The sequence below is a fragment of the Pseudorasbora parva genome, chromosome 5 (genome assembly GCF_024679245.1).
Source record: "Pseudorasbora parva isolate DD20220531a chromosome 5, ASM2467924v1, whole genome shotgun sequence".
Classification (NCBI taxonomy): Eukaryota; Metazoa; Chordata; class Actinopteri; order Cypriniformes; family Gobionidae; genus Pseudorasbora; species Pseudorasbora parva.
In genome coordinates, this window is record NC_090176.1 from 32,566,685 (window position 1) to 32,580,195 (window position 13,511).

General features: G+C 35.9%; 1 protein-coding gene across 1 annotated transcript in view; it reads right to left on the reverse strand.

Moving 5' to 3' along the window:
• The window catches only part of pth2ra (parathyroid hormone 2 receptor a), a 75,998-nt gene extending 69,759 nt beyond the window's left edge, over window positions 1–6,239 (reverse strand). The window contains exon 1 of the mRNA XM_067445029.1: window positions 6,130–6,239. Within this exon, the coding sequence (XP_067301130.1) occupies window positions 6,130–6,180 (51 nt within the window). The 5' untranslated portion in view covers window positions 6,181–6,239. The remainder of the gene's footprint in view (window positions 1–6,129) is intronic.
• Between the last annotated feature and the right edge of the window lie 7,272 nt (window positions 6,240–13,511).

A 13,511-nucleotide genomic window follows, 5' to 3' on the forward strand; every position in this document is an offset into this window, starting at 1 on the left:
TTGTGTTTTGTGTTCCAGGGAACAGCTGAACAGGGCACTCAAGCATTTTTGTTATGATTTACAAGTAAACAAAAGTATATATTATCACAATATTTAACTATTATAAATTAGCCCACTAATCCCTTTACCTATAATACTAACCCTAACAAAAAGTGCTATGTTCAGCTATACAAGATGGTAATATTAATTATAATTAATGAATTATAATATTATTAACAAGGTTTTTCTAAGAAGCAGGGTACTACAGAGAACGGCATCCATCTAGACGAGTGTCTTTCTACTCTTATGTGGCACTGTTGTCTTTACATGTGATCAGAGATGTGCAGTATAGCTTAAGGAGTCTGCTTTGGTGTAAGGATTGTTCAAACTCCATGCAGGGAGAGTATTATGTTGGATCTGTCCATGGTGCTGAAACACCAAGTTTCTGTAATTCCTAGGTCACTGGTTCTCTTTTTTTTCTTTTAGGGGCTCTTTACACAACACCATTTACTAAAAACTGGGAAATTTGTATGCGATTTGGCCGTTCATTTACACGACTGCAGCATTTTGGGGTCCTAAAAAATACAAACTTTTGAAAACGATATGGTATTGTATATAATGCGTGTGAACGGGATCGTTTTGACAATGTCATCTGTACATGAAAAACATGCACATGAAAAACGCAACAACAACAAAATGTAGGTGTCGAACAGCATCGGCCAATGGGAAGCCAGCGTGTTGGCATATTTCTGATGTACCTCGGAAGAGCTGCACTGTATTTACTACACCAGCTGTGTAGGAGACTGAAAGAGACATGAAGAAATTGTTGCATAAAATCATTATTTTTGTTTGTTTTTTGCACAAAAAAAAGTATTCTCTGTGCTTAAAATGAAGGTTGAACTACTGCAGTTAAATGGACTATTGTAATGATGTCTTTACTAACTTTCTGGGCCTTGAAATTGGTAATTAAATTGCTGTGAAGGGGTCAGAGAGCTAAAAGTTGATCAAAAATAATTGTGTTCAGAAGATAAACGACGGTTTTACGGTTTTGGAATGCCTGGAGAGTGGGTAATTAATGACAGAATTACCATTTCAAACTTTAATGCATTTCAGAAAAGAAACCCTGTGTAGTAAAACATGTAGTTAGCCATTATAAAAAGGAATCCTCCAGAGCAAAACGCCAACACATTTTCTCACACAGCACAGTTATTCAGAGGAACCCTGAGGATTCAGCATAACTCTTGGATTCAATCTCTTTGAAGAGGCAGCGACAGGCCACCGCTTAACCATTCCAGAGACTGAGCGAACACACATTCAGTTTTCTGAGCTGTTAAAAATGTATTTGACTTGATCCAAAGGTGTCTGAAAAAAACCTGATGAAAGTCATGCAGTCTGCGTTTGTGAAATGTTGAATAAAAGACATGATGACAGGGAACAAATCTGCTTAATTTCTCTGTCAGGTTTGAGAAAACGTTCAATATAACAATCTCAGTCCAATGTTATGGTCTTAAGTGGGGATCATTGCTTCATATCAGTAACAATCATAAGAAAAGAAACATTTAATGCACCAGGAAGCTATTCATATGTCCAAGACAGTTCATATCAGCCATATCACACAATTAATCATCAACACTGACACTGATTTTTGTTAATAAAAGGCTGCTCAAAGAACAATAATTTAAACAATATTTAATTCTCTTTTGTTGAATATATTATTTTATTTTTATGTGCCTTGGAATATTCCAACCCATTCTCACTCCCAAGGCGTCAAAATCCGAACGTTCTTTGTACCACTGTTGCAATTTTACATTTACAGTGTATTTATTTTTTTACTAAACCTAAAGGATTTCCATTTAAATTGGCATAGAGAAATAGCTCCAACTAATTCTATGAAAATCTCATAACCATTTTCTGTTTCTAAATGAGTAAACATTGAACAATAATTTATTTTCCATGAAGGTATAATAATGAGGCTCACAACATGTCCCTTAAAAGGAGTTGTTGGAGTGCAGTCTATATAGCTTTCTTTAAAATTCACAAAAGGTTTCTCATCTGATGAAATTACTACAAGAAACCATCCTATAAAAGCCTTTCTTCTGCAGACATTGACTCAAAAATGGTTCATACTGTATGTTTGACTTTTATCGGTTGGTGTCACTTAAAGGTCCAAAGAAATGCTGAAAATCTGGGATTCAAAACCCAATTTAAAGAGAAATAACAGGTAAAGAATTAAAACCAAATAAACCTTATAATGAAGAAGAAACCTTAAAAAAAGAGAAATATGTACAATATGTTCACTTTGAACAAAAGGTCAGAGTTCACGCCAAAGTAAAATGTTAATTACCATTTTTTTCAAAAGCAAAATGGAAACATTTTCACTATACACAAAACAGAGTATAGTTCTAAAAGTGATTATTTGGCTTGTAATAGGGGAAACACTTTAAGTGCTTTATAGCACCAAATTTTGGTGATTCAGTGGCTCTTCAGCAGTTCTTCAGTGGTTCTTTAGGGCGACTGAGGTGCTATATAACACCATAACCATATACAGAACCTGTTAAGCCCCTGTATGGTTCTTAAGCTGTTCTTCAGTGGTTCTTTGGGGTGGGAAAGGTGCTATATAGCACCACTGTCGTACAAAGAACTTTTCAAGCCCCTTTAAAGGTTATTAAAACGCCAAAGAACTACTGTTAGTGCCGTTTAGCACCATTATTGAGGAAGAAATACATGCGATATGGCACCTCTTATGGGTTCTATATAGCTGTAGAGCTCCTTTAAAGATATGGTGCTATTTGGCACCAAAAGTGGTTCCCCTATGATTACAAGCCAAGAACCACTTTTGGCACCTGTTTGTTTGTTAGAGTGTAGTGGTCTCAGACTTTGGGCTCCCACTGTTTGCGGTGCAAATATAACTGGCAAAATGCTTCTTCTTAGTAGTTGAAGACTTTGTGTTTGGCTGGTAAAGACTGCAGTGCTGAGAGAGATTTAGATGTGGGAAATCTCAAGAAGGGGATATGTCATATCTCCAACCAACCATATCTGCCTTTTCAAAAAAGCCCAACTAATTTATAGGTGGTCCAATTAGGACAGATTAAAAACAGCTCAGATTTGCTTGAAAATGTCACATATTGTAACACTAGTTCAACATTCAGGATTCAACATTTCATTTCCCTGAATTGTTTTCTCTAATGCTCTTAGTTTTTTACACATAGCTGAAGCATACATGCACTGCGCAGACAAAACCTCATTAGTGCATGTCTTCGCAGCAACCCTGCAGCTTCTTTTCCTAAACTTTTGACACTGTCTTTTTTTATTGTATTTTCAAATTCATATTTCAGTTTCATCAAACAGTTGAGAAGAGGACAATAACAAACATGAGCTTGAAAGAACAGGCATTCGTTTCATACATTTTTCATGCTTTTATATAAATGCCAGAATGTGTGGCTTCCGATTTCCACACACACAAATAAGAACACAAACTGGAAACAGCGTGCCAAGCAAGCGGGCCACCATCATCATCCTACCAGCACAAACAAAGACATGCTGCCAACTTTTAGGGTGAATAATAAACTAAATAAACATCTTCATTAATAAATAAATCATTAATCAACAGATGACATATTACAGTTTTTCTCCACTGGTTGGCTCATTTCTTGAAACAGAAATTACATTCTCAAAATTGTAAGATCATTTGGCAAAACAGTCTTACAGTTCAGCACACTATAGCTCACTTGGAAAAGTTAATATCTCTCCCAAAACTGTTTCATTATGCTTCAAAACTAAATTTATTTCCTATATAAATAGTCAGTGCCACGAAAGATCCTTGGCAAAGATCCTTCTCAAATGCATTGGCTCATTTCTTGAAACAGACCGGACATTCACAGCATTATTGGTGCTTTGCTAAAATAACGTTGATGGTTCGGCACAACACCATGGTTCACCTGCAAAAGCTCATCATACTTCTCCCAAAACATGAAAAAAGTTCACTCATTTAAGTGAGTTCTTCTCATTTAAACAGCCAGTACCTCCAAAATGCTTCGCCCCTTTGGCATTTTGTAAGCACTGCAAGTCAAAATGTTTAGATGTTTTGTCACTATGACAGAGGACCATTGAAATATCCCTCATGTCCACCTTTCAGTCTTAGCCCAGTCCTTCATTGACTGTACTGTTTTTGTCTAGCTAACAGAATACAATTGTGTATAAAACTGAAAAAAAAAAGAAATGGGATTTTAGGATAAGATTAACCTCCAAGCACACAAACAAAAAACAATGGAAATTATCTGCAGCCTACAGCGTGGTAAATAAAGAGTTTTTTCAACCTTTATTTATTTATTATTATTTATATAATTATATATATAATATTGGTTTGATTTCTTCAGAGATATAGTTATAGAGTAAAGTATATTGACCAAACAGTACACACAAGAGTACTGCATATTGAGGGAAATATTTCTCTCTCTCCACATTGTAAAACCATTTGATTCATTCATGCATTTTCAAAGGTTTGTTTTATGTCTGCTGTTAGGCCGAAGTCTCTGTCCAGCCTCTTTCAGTGTCAACCCATAGTAGTACCCATGGGTACCAAGGTTGCCCGAATCGCATCTGATAAATTTGGTCCTCCGTCTTCTTTGGCCACATCTTACTCGAGGTCTACCTCTTCTTACCCCCTCTCATCCTCCCTTCCCCTCTCTATCCCATTCCTCTCTCTGCCCCCTTCCCACCCCTGTCTACCCCCTTGCCCTCTCCCCCTCTTTTCCTCTCTTCCTCCACAGGCTCCCACTCGCATCTTCCTCTTCCTTGAGCAGGCAGTTGCCTTTGTATATACTATGTATATATGTATATGTATATATATATATATATACATATATATATATATATATATATACATATATATATATATATATATATATATATATATATATATATATATATATATATATATATATATATATATATATATATATATATATATATATATATATATATATATATTACATATACACACACACAGTATGACCACCTTCCTTCCTAATATTGTGTTGGTCTCCATTTTACTGCCAAAATAGCCCTGACCTGCTGAAGCACGGCATCCACTAGACCCCTGAGGGTGTGTTGTGGTCTCTGACACTAAGATGTTAGCAGCAGTTCCTTTAAGTCCTATAAGTTGTGAGGTGGGGCCTCCATGGATCTGACTTGTTTGTTCAGCGCATCTCACAGATGCTCGATTGGATTGAGATCTGGGAAATTTGGAGGAACACCTCAAATTCTTTGTTGTGCTCCTCAAACCATTCCTGAACCTTTTTTGCTTTGTGGCAGCATTGCCCTGCTAAAAGAGGCCACAGCCACCAGGGAATACCGTTTCCACAAAAGGGCTGCAACAATGCTTTGGTAGGTTGTACATAACATCCACATGGATGGAAGGACCAAAGGTGTCCCAGAACATTGCTCAAAGCATCACACTGCCTCTGCCAGCTTGCCTTGTTCCCATAGTGCATCCTGGTGCCATGTGTTCCCCAGGTATAAGTGATGCACATGCACCCGGCCATCCACGTGATGTAAAAGAAAATGTGATTCATCAGACCAGGCCACCTTCTTCCATTGTGTCGTGGTCCAGTTCTGATGCTCATGTGCACTTTTGGTGGATCAGCATGGCCACCCTGACTGGTGTGTGGCTATACAGCCCCATACACAACAAACTGCGATGCGCTGTGTATTCTGACACCTTTCTATCAGAACCAGCATTCATTTCTTTAGCATGACCCATGGCCACCCATGACTCTGTCACTGATTCACCACTGTTCCTTACTTGGTTCCTTCCACTGTTGCTTACTTCTTTTATGATGGGAAAGTTGATATGATACACTTGGCATTTCATTTAATTAAAATATGTCAGTTTATTTGCTCTGACTGGTAAGGCATTTTTAAGGCGTTCTTATTTATTTATTGTTTAGGAACAGATAACTTAATTTTATTGGCATCAGCGGTACAACAGCAATGATGAGTTCATTCTCAGACCAGGGCTGTGTTTTCCCAAAGCATCGCAAACCTAAAGAGATTGTAGAACCATTGCCACCAGTAGTCTCTACATTATCAACCTTGCTCTATATATATTTCTGTTGAAGAAACAAATTAATTCTGTCGTCATTTACTCACCCTTATGCCCTTCCAAACATCTGGGAATGTTGAGGAATTGTTTTTGTCCATATGAAAGTCAAAGGGGTCCAAAACAACAATCTACTGTAATGTCGACATCAATGGGAAAGTCATGCCTGTTTGAAAAGTAAATGATGACAATTTAACTAAGTTATGAATTATGTATAATTACATAAGTGATTTAATTAAAAGTAGTGTCCTCAAGCAAAACTCTATTCAATTCAAACATATCAACTAAACACATATTTGTCAATGTTCAGCCAAAATGCTGTCGTGATACAAGCTAATGTGTTGTAATGCTGAATTGTTATGTGTAGAGGTGTATTGCTTTTGTTAAAAGGAAACAATTTAAATGTGTCAAAACACAATTAAGAACTTGTGCATGATATGAATATTAAAAACCCTGGAATTCAATCCCTTTGAGTCTCTTCATCATCTCCTTCATTTTAAATGAATTAAAGCAACAACATTGATTTGATTTAATAGTACTATTAGTACAAGTAGTACTTTAATAGTACTATTTCGACCACGAACTCTTGAAGTGTGTGTGCATTTCTCTGTTTCTCATGACTGTCTGTTATATCAACTGAGCATGAGCTATATGGGAAATGCATTTAATAAACAAAATATTTTTTCATTATTCAAGATAAAATCAGCTAACACCTAATAATAGCTAATTTCTTCTTTGTGAGCAATGTTAATAACTAATTATAAGAGCAATTATCCGCTCATGGGTACAGTGTTTATCTCTATCCAAAAGATGAAACATTTGATCTTGCTAAAAAAAAACTCATAAAATGAAGTGTAAATTCCTAATTTGTCAAATGTCAAAAGCATTGAAAAAGTCTTCACAGCAGTGTCCAAATGCATCCAAATCTGCAATGCCTACTAATTGGAAAACTGCAGGGGAGTTTGTCCATGTCTTTCTATAAATGGATTAGATTGATTGATCCTCACCAAAGTGATTGCTGTTACTCACGGCCGTTTCATTTACACATAACCTTCAACGATGAGGGCCATTTTCTGTCTTTGTTAGAATAATTGAATCTGTTTCCCTATGAACTCCAAAGGTAAAGATGGAATTTTAATTTCAACTCAAATGCTCCAGACAAACATTTAGATGATATATTAGAATAAAATGTCAGAATTAATCTGTCTCTAAAATGCAAGGTCTGGCTACAATAACAGTTAATTCCACAAGTGTTAGCAAATTAATAAATACAAATATTTTGGCATGCTTCGAATATAAGTAATAAAAACATTATAATAATTCAGTCAAATTAGATTGTTTCTCCCATTGTGCAGTTCCACGGAATTGTGAAAATAATATTCACTGGCTGAATTAAGCAAAGGAGATGTGACAACAAAGTCTGCAAAGTTTGGCAAGCGGAGAAAAAAGTGTGTCTGTATGTCTATGTGAATAAACTCTCAAGTTGCTTCCTGCTTGTTTCCTTGCTCAAAATATTTTTTGGCGAACTGCTGCTTAATAATTGGTGAGCTTCAAGTGCAGCATCAATCAAATATCAGCTCTTTTATACTTCCTCCAAGCGACTTTGTGGTTTCGATTAAACCAAACAGTTCCCGTAAACACTCAAGTTCCTGTGAGCATTAGACCCCATTGTATAATTTGTGCTGACATTTATGCTCATTTGTATTCACATGAAAGAGAATGAAACTTCAAAATAACTCAAAGCTTCTCTGAGTGGAGGCATTAACATCTGATTAAGATGTATGAAATGTATGTATGTAAAGGACAATGCTTATGTTCCTTCACTTTGACAGGTGTCTTTATTTTACTGCACAATGCCACAACAATCACAAAGGATGAGGTGCATGAGGAAGGCAACAGGTTGATGTAAAGCTTTATGCCAATCTATTATTGCATATAATATCACTAACTATTTCTGATGACCTTAAAGTGCACATACAAAGAAAACATTTGTGGTTAGTCACTTAAAGGGGTACTTCAGCGCTGGGAAGATGAATCTGTATTTAAACTGGGTCATTAATGTAGTAGAAATGTGAAATTATTCACAATTGAATTGGTCATTTGAATATACGGTTCAATATTGAAGCACGGTCATTTGAATATACTCCAGGGTTCCTACTGATACAAAGCCATATTATGCTAATCGCTGAAGTAACCCTTTAAAATGTCTAAAGTGGAATGCAGACATTCCCAAAAAGAGTTAGCAAATTACAGCATCATAACAACGGCATAGGTAGTTACACAATGTTAGAACGTCTAGGGATACAGCAAATCTTAAAGTTGCTGTGGTCATAGACATAAAGGATTAGTTCACTTTAAAATCAAACTTCTGATCATTTACTCACCCCAATCTCAGAGATTTTTGTGTCTTTCTTTAGTGAAAAAGTAAATATTCCAGGATTTTTCTGCACATAATTGATGTCACGTCACAGACAAGGGGAAATGGTGCGAGGACTCATGTGAAAAAGAAGTGATAATTTATTATTAAAAAAAAGAAACATAAATACAAAACAAAACCCCCAAGGGGGCAAAAATACATAATCAAAACATAAACTCAAAAACATACCAAACTGGAATCCCGGGGAAGATGGGAGACGCAGAAATTACACAAGGATCCAAAACAGACTGACAAACACAAGGAGCTTATAAGGGGAAGAAATCAAGAGGGAACATGTGGGATAAATCAACACTAATCAGATAACAAGGGGGAGGGATCAGACAATGACAGAAGCACATGCTAGACATGACAAAACCCACATGTGCACACAAGACAGGACAGGCATGTGACAATTGACTTCAATGGCAACCAAAATGTCCAAAGGTCCAAATCAATGCAATTTCAAGGTGCTTCGAAGGGCTTCAGAGGCTCTGCACGATCCCATCGGAGGAATAGGGTCTTACGTAGCGAAACCATTAGTAATTTTTATTATTTTTTTTTTTTTTACTAATTTATATAAGCTAAATTGCTTATCTTGCACTGCTCTGCGACATGCCACGGATAGCGCAATCACGTCGGAAAAGTCATGCTAGACATACCGTTTAAAAAAAAAACCTCCATCTTAAACTTCAAATCGTCCGACATCGTTGTTTAATCTTTTGTTTGCTAAAGGATGTCTTTGCATGTGCGCTAAATACGGGGTCGGTACTTCTGCCTACGTCTATAGTGTGACCCCCTCCGAAGTGGTGTGTCAAGATGAGCAATTTTGTGTAAAAAGTATACCGACATTTATTTTTATTTATTTTTTGAAAATTATTGCACTTTAAAAATGCTTTAAAAAAGAAATTGGGTTGTTTGAATGGGTCCATTTACTAGGGTTCAAACAACGCAATTTCTCGGTTTGTCCATTTCCAACACAACTTGGGTTGTTTTTAACCCAGCATTTTTAAGAGTGTGACGGTTTCGCTAGATAAGACCATATTCCTCAGCTGGGATCATGCAGAGCCTCTGAAGCCCTTCGAAGCTCTTTGAAACTGCATTGATTTGGACCTTCAACATTTTAGTTGACATTGAAGTTTTTTGTGTGGAGAAAAATCCTGAAATGTTTTCATCAGTAAACTTAATTTATTTTCCACTGAAGAAAGAAAGACATGAACATCTCAAAGACATGAGGGTGAGTGAATTATCAGGAAATGTTCATTTTGAAGTGAACTAATCCTTTAAGATGTGTATTACTTATCGATTATCATCCAAACATTCTGTGCAAAATAATAATGTTAAAAAAAAAGAAAGCTTGCACACAGACCATTACGTTCAATCTCACGCTCACTTTTTCTGCAATCCTGCCCATGGTGTTTTCAGAGGAAAGCCAATGCAATGACAGTCTACCTTCAGATCAGCAAAGCAGGTAACTGTCAATCAAAGAAGCCAACACATCATGATGAAAGAAACATTCCTTTTATCTGACTGATCTTAGCTTTTCAAAGACTTCAAGATTCTTTCCCATCCCTGAAAAAGAAGCCTGATCATAGCATACATCCATATTTTCGTGGCTAGTCGAGAAAAGACAAAAAAGATTTGGAGAATGTGGAAATGAGATGTTGGAGATGTTGTATGTCTATGGCAGAGGAAGTATGCTAAGGGTCAGGTTTTTGAAGAGATAACCAACTCTGCCTACAGTCCTTTCATCTTTGTTATGACATACTGTTAATGTCTCTCTCAGGGTACTTCAATACTTTTGCTGGTAACACAAATACGTTGAACAACAACAAATCTTGCAATATTAAATCCAAGATCTCTCTTTCCATGGGTGGAAATGAATAAAACAAGTGAAACAAGTTGCGCTGCATCCGTCATTCTCTGAGAGTGTCCTTGTTGGTTTTGGCCAACCAGGGTTGGGCACAATTTGAGTATATTTGTTTAATACTTATTTAAATATTTATGATAATACACAGAATTTTTATAATGCGTATTATAAAAATATATTTCTTGAACGTGCGCATCTAATTGGATTCAGATCTCTGCCTTTCCCATGGCCGTCAAATAGGCCTTTTTAAATTTGAAATACCACCTACAGAATCTTTTATTAAATGATATAGCTCATATTTTTCATATCATTTTTAATTATTTTTTTATTTAATCTTTTTAGGTTTACACATGCACAAACAGCTGAATCTGTGCTACCAAAAATAAGGACACTTTCCGACCAATGAAAATGAACTCTTTTCTGAACTGAACATTTATGATCTTATAATACCACTTGCATTTGATAATCAACACTACAATTAAAAACAACAAACAATAAAAAAACACATGAATCACAGGTTAACCCCGGCAACCTTGCATTTCATGTTAGTCAGAGTCATCTGAACTGATTAATGCTATTTCTGTTGATTAAATATGATTTATTCTCAGCTGGTACTGTACTTTTGCAATATCGAGTCAAACTGATATTGCGGTTGCTTATTATATCTGTAAAACCTACTATACTATTTAACTGTGACTGGTGAATTCAGTAAAAAGAATGTTTTTGTTTTTTTCACAAGAACATCTATATGAACCTTGATATATAGTTTTCAGATGGTGTAACAGTGAAAGCATTAACTCTAGTCATTTGGACCAAACTTGGCCTAACAAACATCTGTTTTTGACGGCTAGTCTCTGAAAAGATGTGCTGTGCATTTAGACAGATAATACGAGTATAATAAGAAAAATGAGTTAAGAAAAAGTTACATAAGTTCCTCTGTATTATGTATCCTGCAGAAACACCCTGCTCTTTAAAAATATATGTGATGTGAGCAGTTTATCATCCCATCTTATAATTCAGACACATTTATCGGCCATTCAATTCTTATTTTTCTTACTGAATTTTATTCAGCTGCTTGATGCTCATTTGCCTTCCAGATAATTGTAAAGCATGATGAATAGGAGAACATCTTCCATCTTTCACAGCATAAAAGAAAGCATTCAATGTTGAACTATTATTAATAAATTCATATATACGTTTTTACTTATATCATCTGTTAAATCGTGTTCACTGTAAATTTTTGACAGTTAAATTAAAATGTGAACTGTTTGTTAAAATGTATTATTATATTATATTATATTATATTATATTATATTATATTATATTATATTATATTATATTATATTATATTATATTATATTATATTATAATTAAATTATAATATAATATTAAATAAAACATATATGTTTTCATAATACAACAAAATCTCAGAAGATCAAGGAAAGAAAGATCAGATCTGATTCCTCATGATATATTTTCACTACTTTCAGTTCATTCATCCAACTTTCCATAACAGCTGGAAAGCTGTTACATAACTTTCCATAACATTCCTTTTGCTGGTCCTGATAATTCTGGAATAATTCATTTCAGGTCCTGATTTAGGTACCTTTCCCTTTTTCCAGGAACACTAAACCAAAGCAGGCTCATTTTTAATGTCCAAACACATTTGGTAATGTATACTGTAGATATGCATGGCATGATAATCACATTTACAACAATTACCACTAAGGGAATGTTAAGCTCACACAACAATTACTGTCAGTGTCCCAAATGGACAGTTCAATCACTGCACGGATACTTCAGCTGTACTGTAATTGAACAGCCATCAACCCTATATTTATTCATAGACTTGGGAAAAAAGCTATTCTTTTTCCTTAGAATGGTAAACATACTGTGAACAAAGAAATGGACAGCGATAGCATCACCAAACAACTTCCTACAGGTAATTTAAAACCTCTAATCCTCATTATTAGCATTCTATAAGCAACAATGCAAGTCCCATTGTTACGTGCTTAATTGGTTTCCCTCCCCCTTTCGTTATTGGTTGTTTCTCCCCTTCGCTCTGGTTTGCTTGTCTCTCTTTTGTTCTACTGTCATTCATTTTTAGGTGCTGTGATTGGTTGCTGATCGAGATTACTCCGTATGATGGACAGGGAATTGGACCAATCATCTACTGCGCTTTAATATAAAGGACACCTGGTGGAACAGAAGAGGGAGGGGCGGAGCTTGTGTGTTTGTTGGCTGGCTGTGCCAGTTGTTTGTTGAGGCTACTGACTTAGTGGTGGTTCGCTTGCTTTTGTGTTTCTTCAGAGAACCTGTTCGATCCAGTGCCGGACCGGAGAGTAGAGAAAAGGGAAGTACGTCACGTGACATACATCTTACACACACTTAGGATTATGTTCTCTGTTAAACACATTAGGTAAGGAGCGGGTGCAACTTCCTGTATGTTTTTGTTTTTAGTCAGTGAAGCTTAGTTATGGCGTGTTGAGCGCTGAAGATCTCTTTGTTTTTCTTTTCTTTTTAGTTAGTGTAGAGGGAGGGGATTAGTTTAACGGGCTTTGGTTTTTGTTGCTTTGTTTATTTAGCACCGCTCGTTTTCCTTCTCTCTTTGGTCTGGTTTAATTAATTAAATCTTGGGTTTTCTTTTGTTTGTTTTTTCGCTTGGTTGTGTATAGATGTAAATATTGGTGGATTATTTCCTTGCAAGGAAATAGGTTGTGAAAATAAAGCGAACCACTTTTAGAAACTGCTACCTCGTTGTCCTTGGTTCATTCTTCCCATTTATGCCCCCAGAATTCAGAATAAAGAGTTTATATTATGTGCGTCCTCTTCATACCTCTATGCCAACAGGAGACGTAACATAATTTGGGGGCTCGTCCAGGATCTCTCCGTATCGGGGAAGTTCCGGTAATGAACAACTTTTTGTTTTGTTCTGGGGATGTGTGTGGTTGAGTGAATCAAGTGGTTAGTTAATATTGTAGCATTGAGTTTTGTATAACGGGAAGCCGTATACTTGGGTTTTGGTTGTAACTTTTGGTTGTAACTTTTGGTTATGTCGTTGAATGTGAGTGCGTTTATTGAGAATCCATCATTGGATCTTCTTGAGAAATGTCGTAAGGATGATCTCTTAGTAATAGCTGAACACTTCC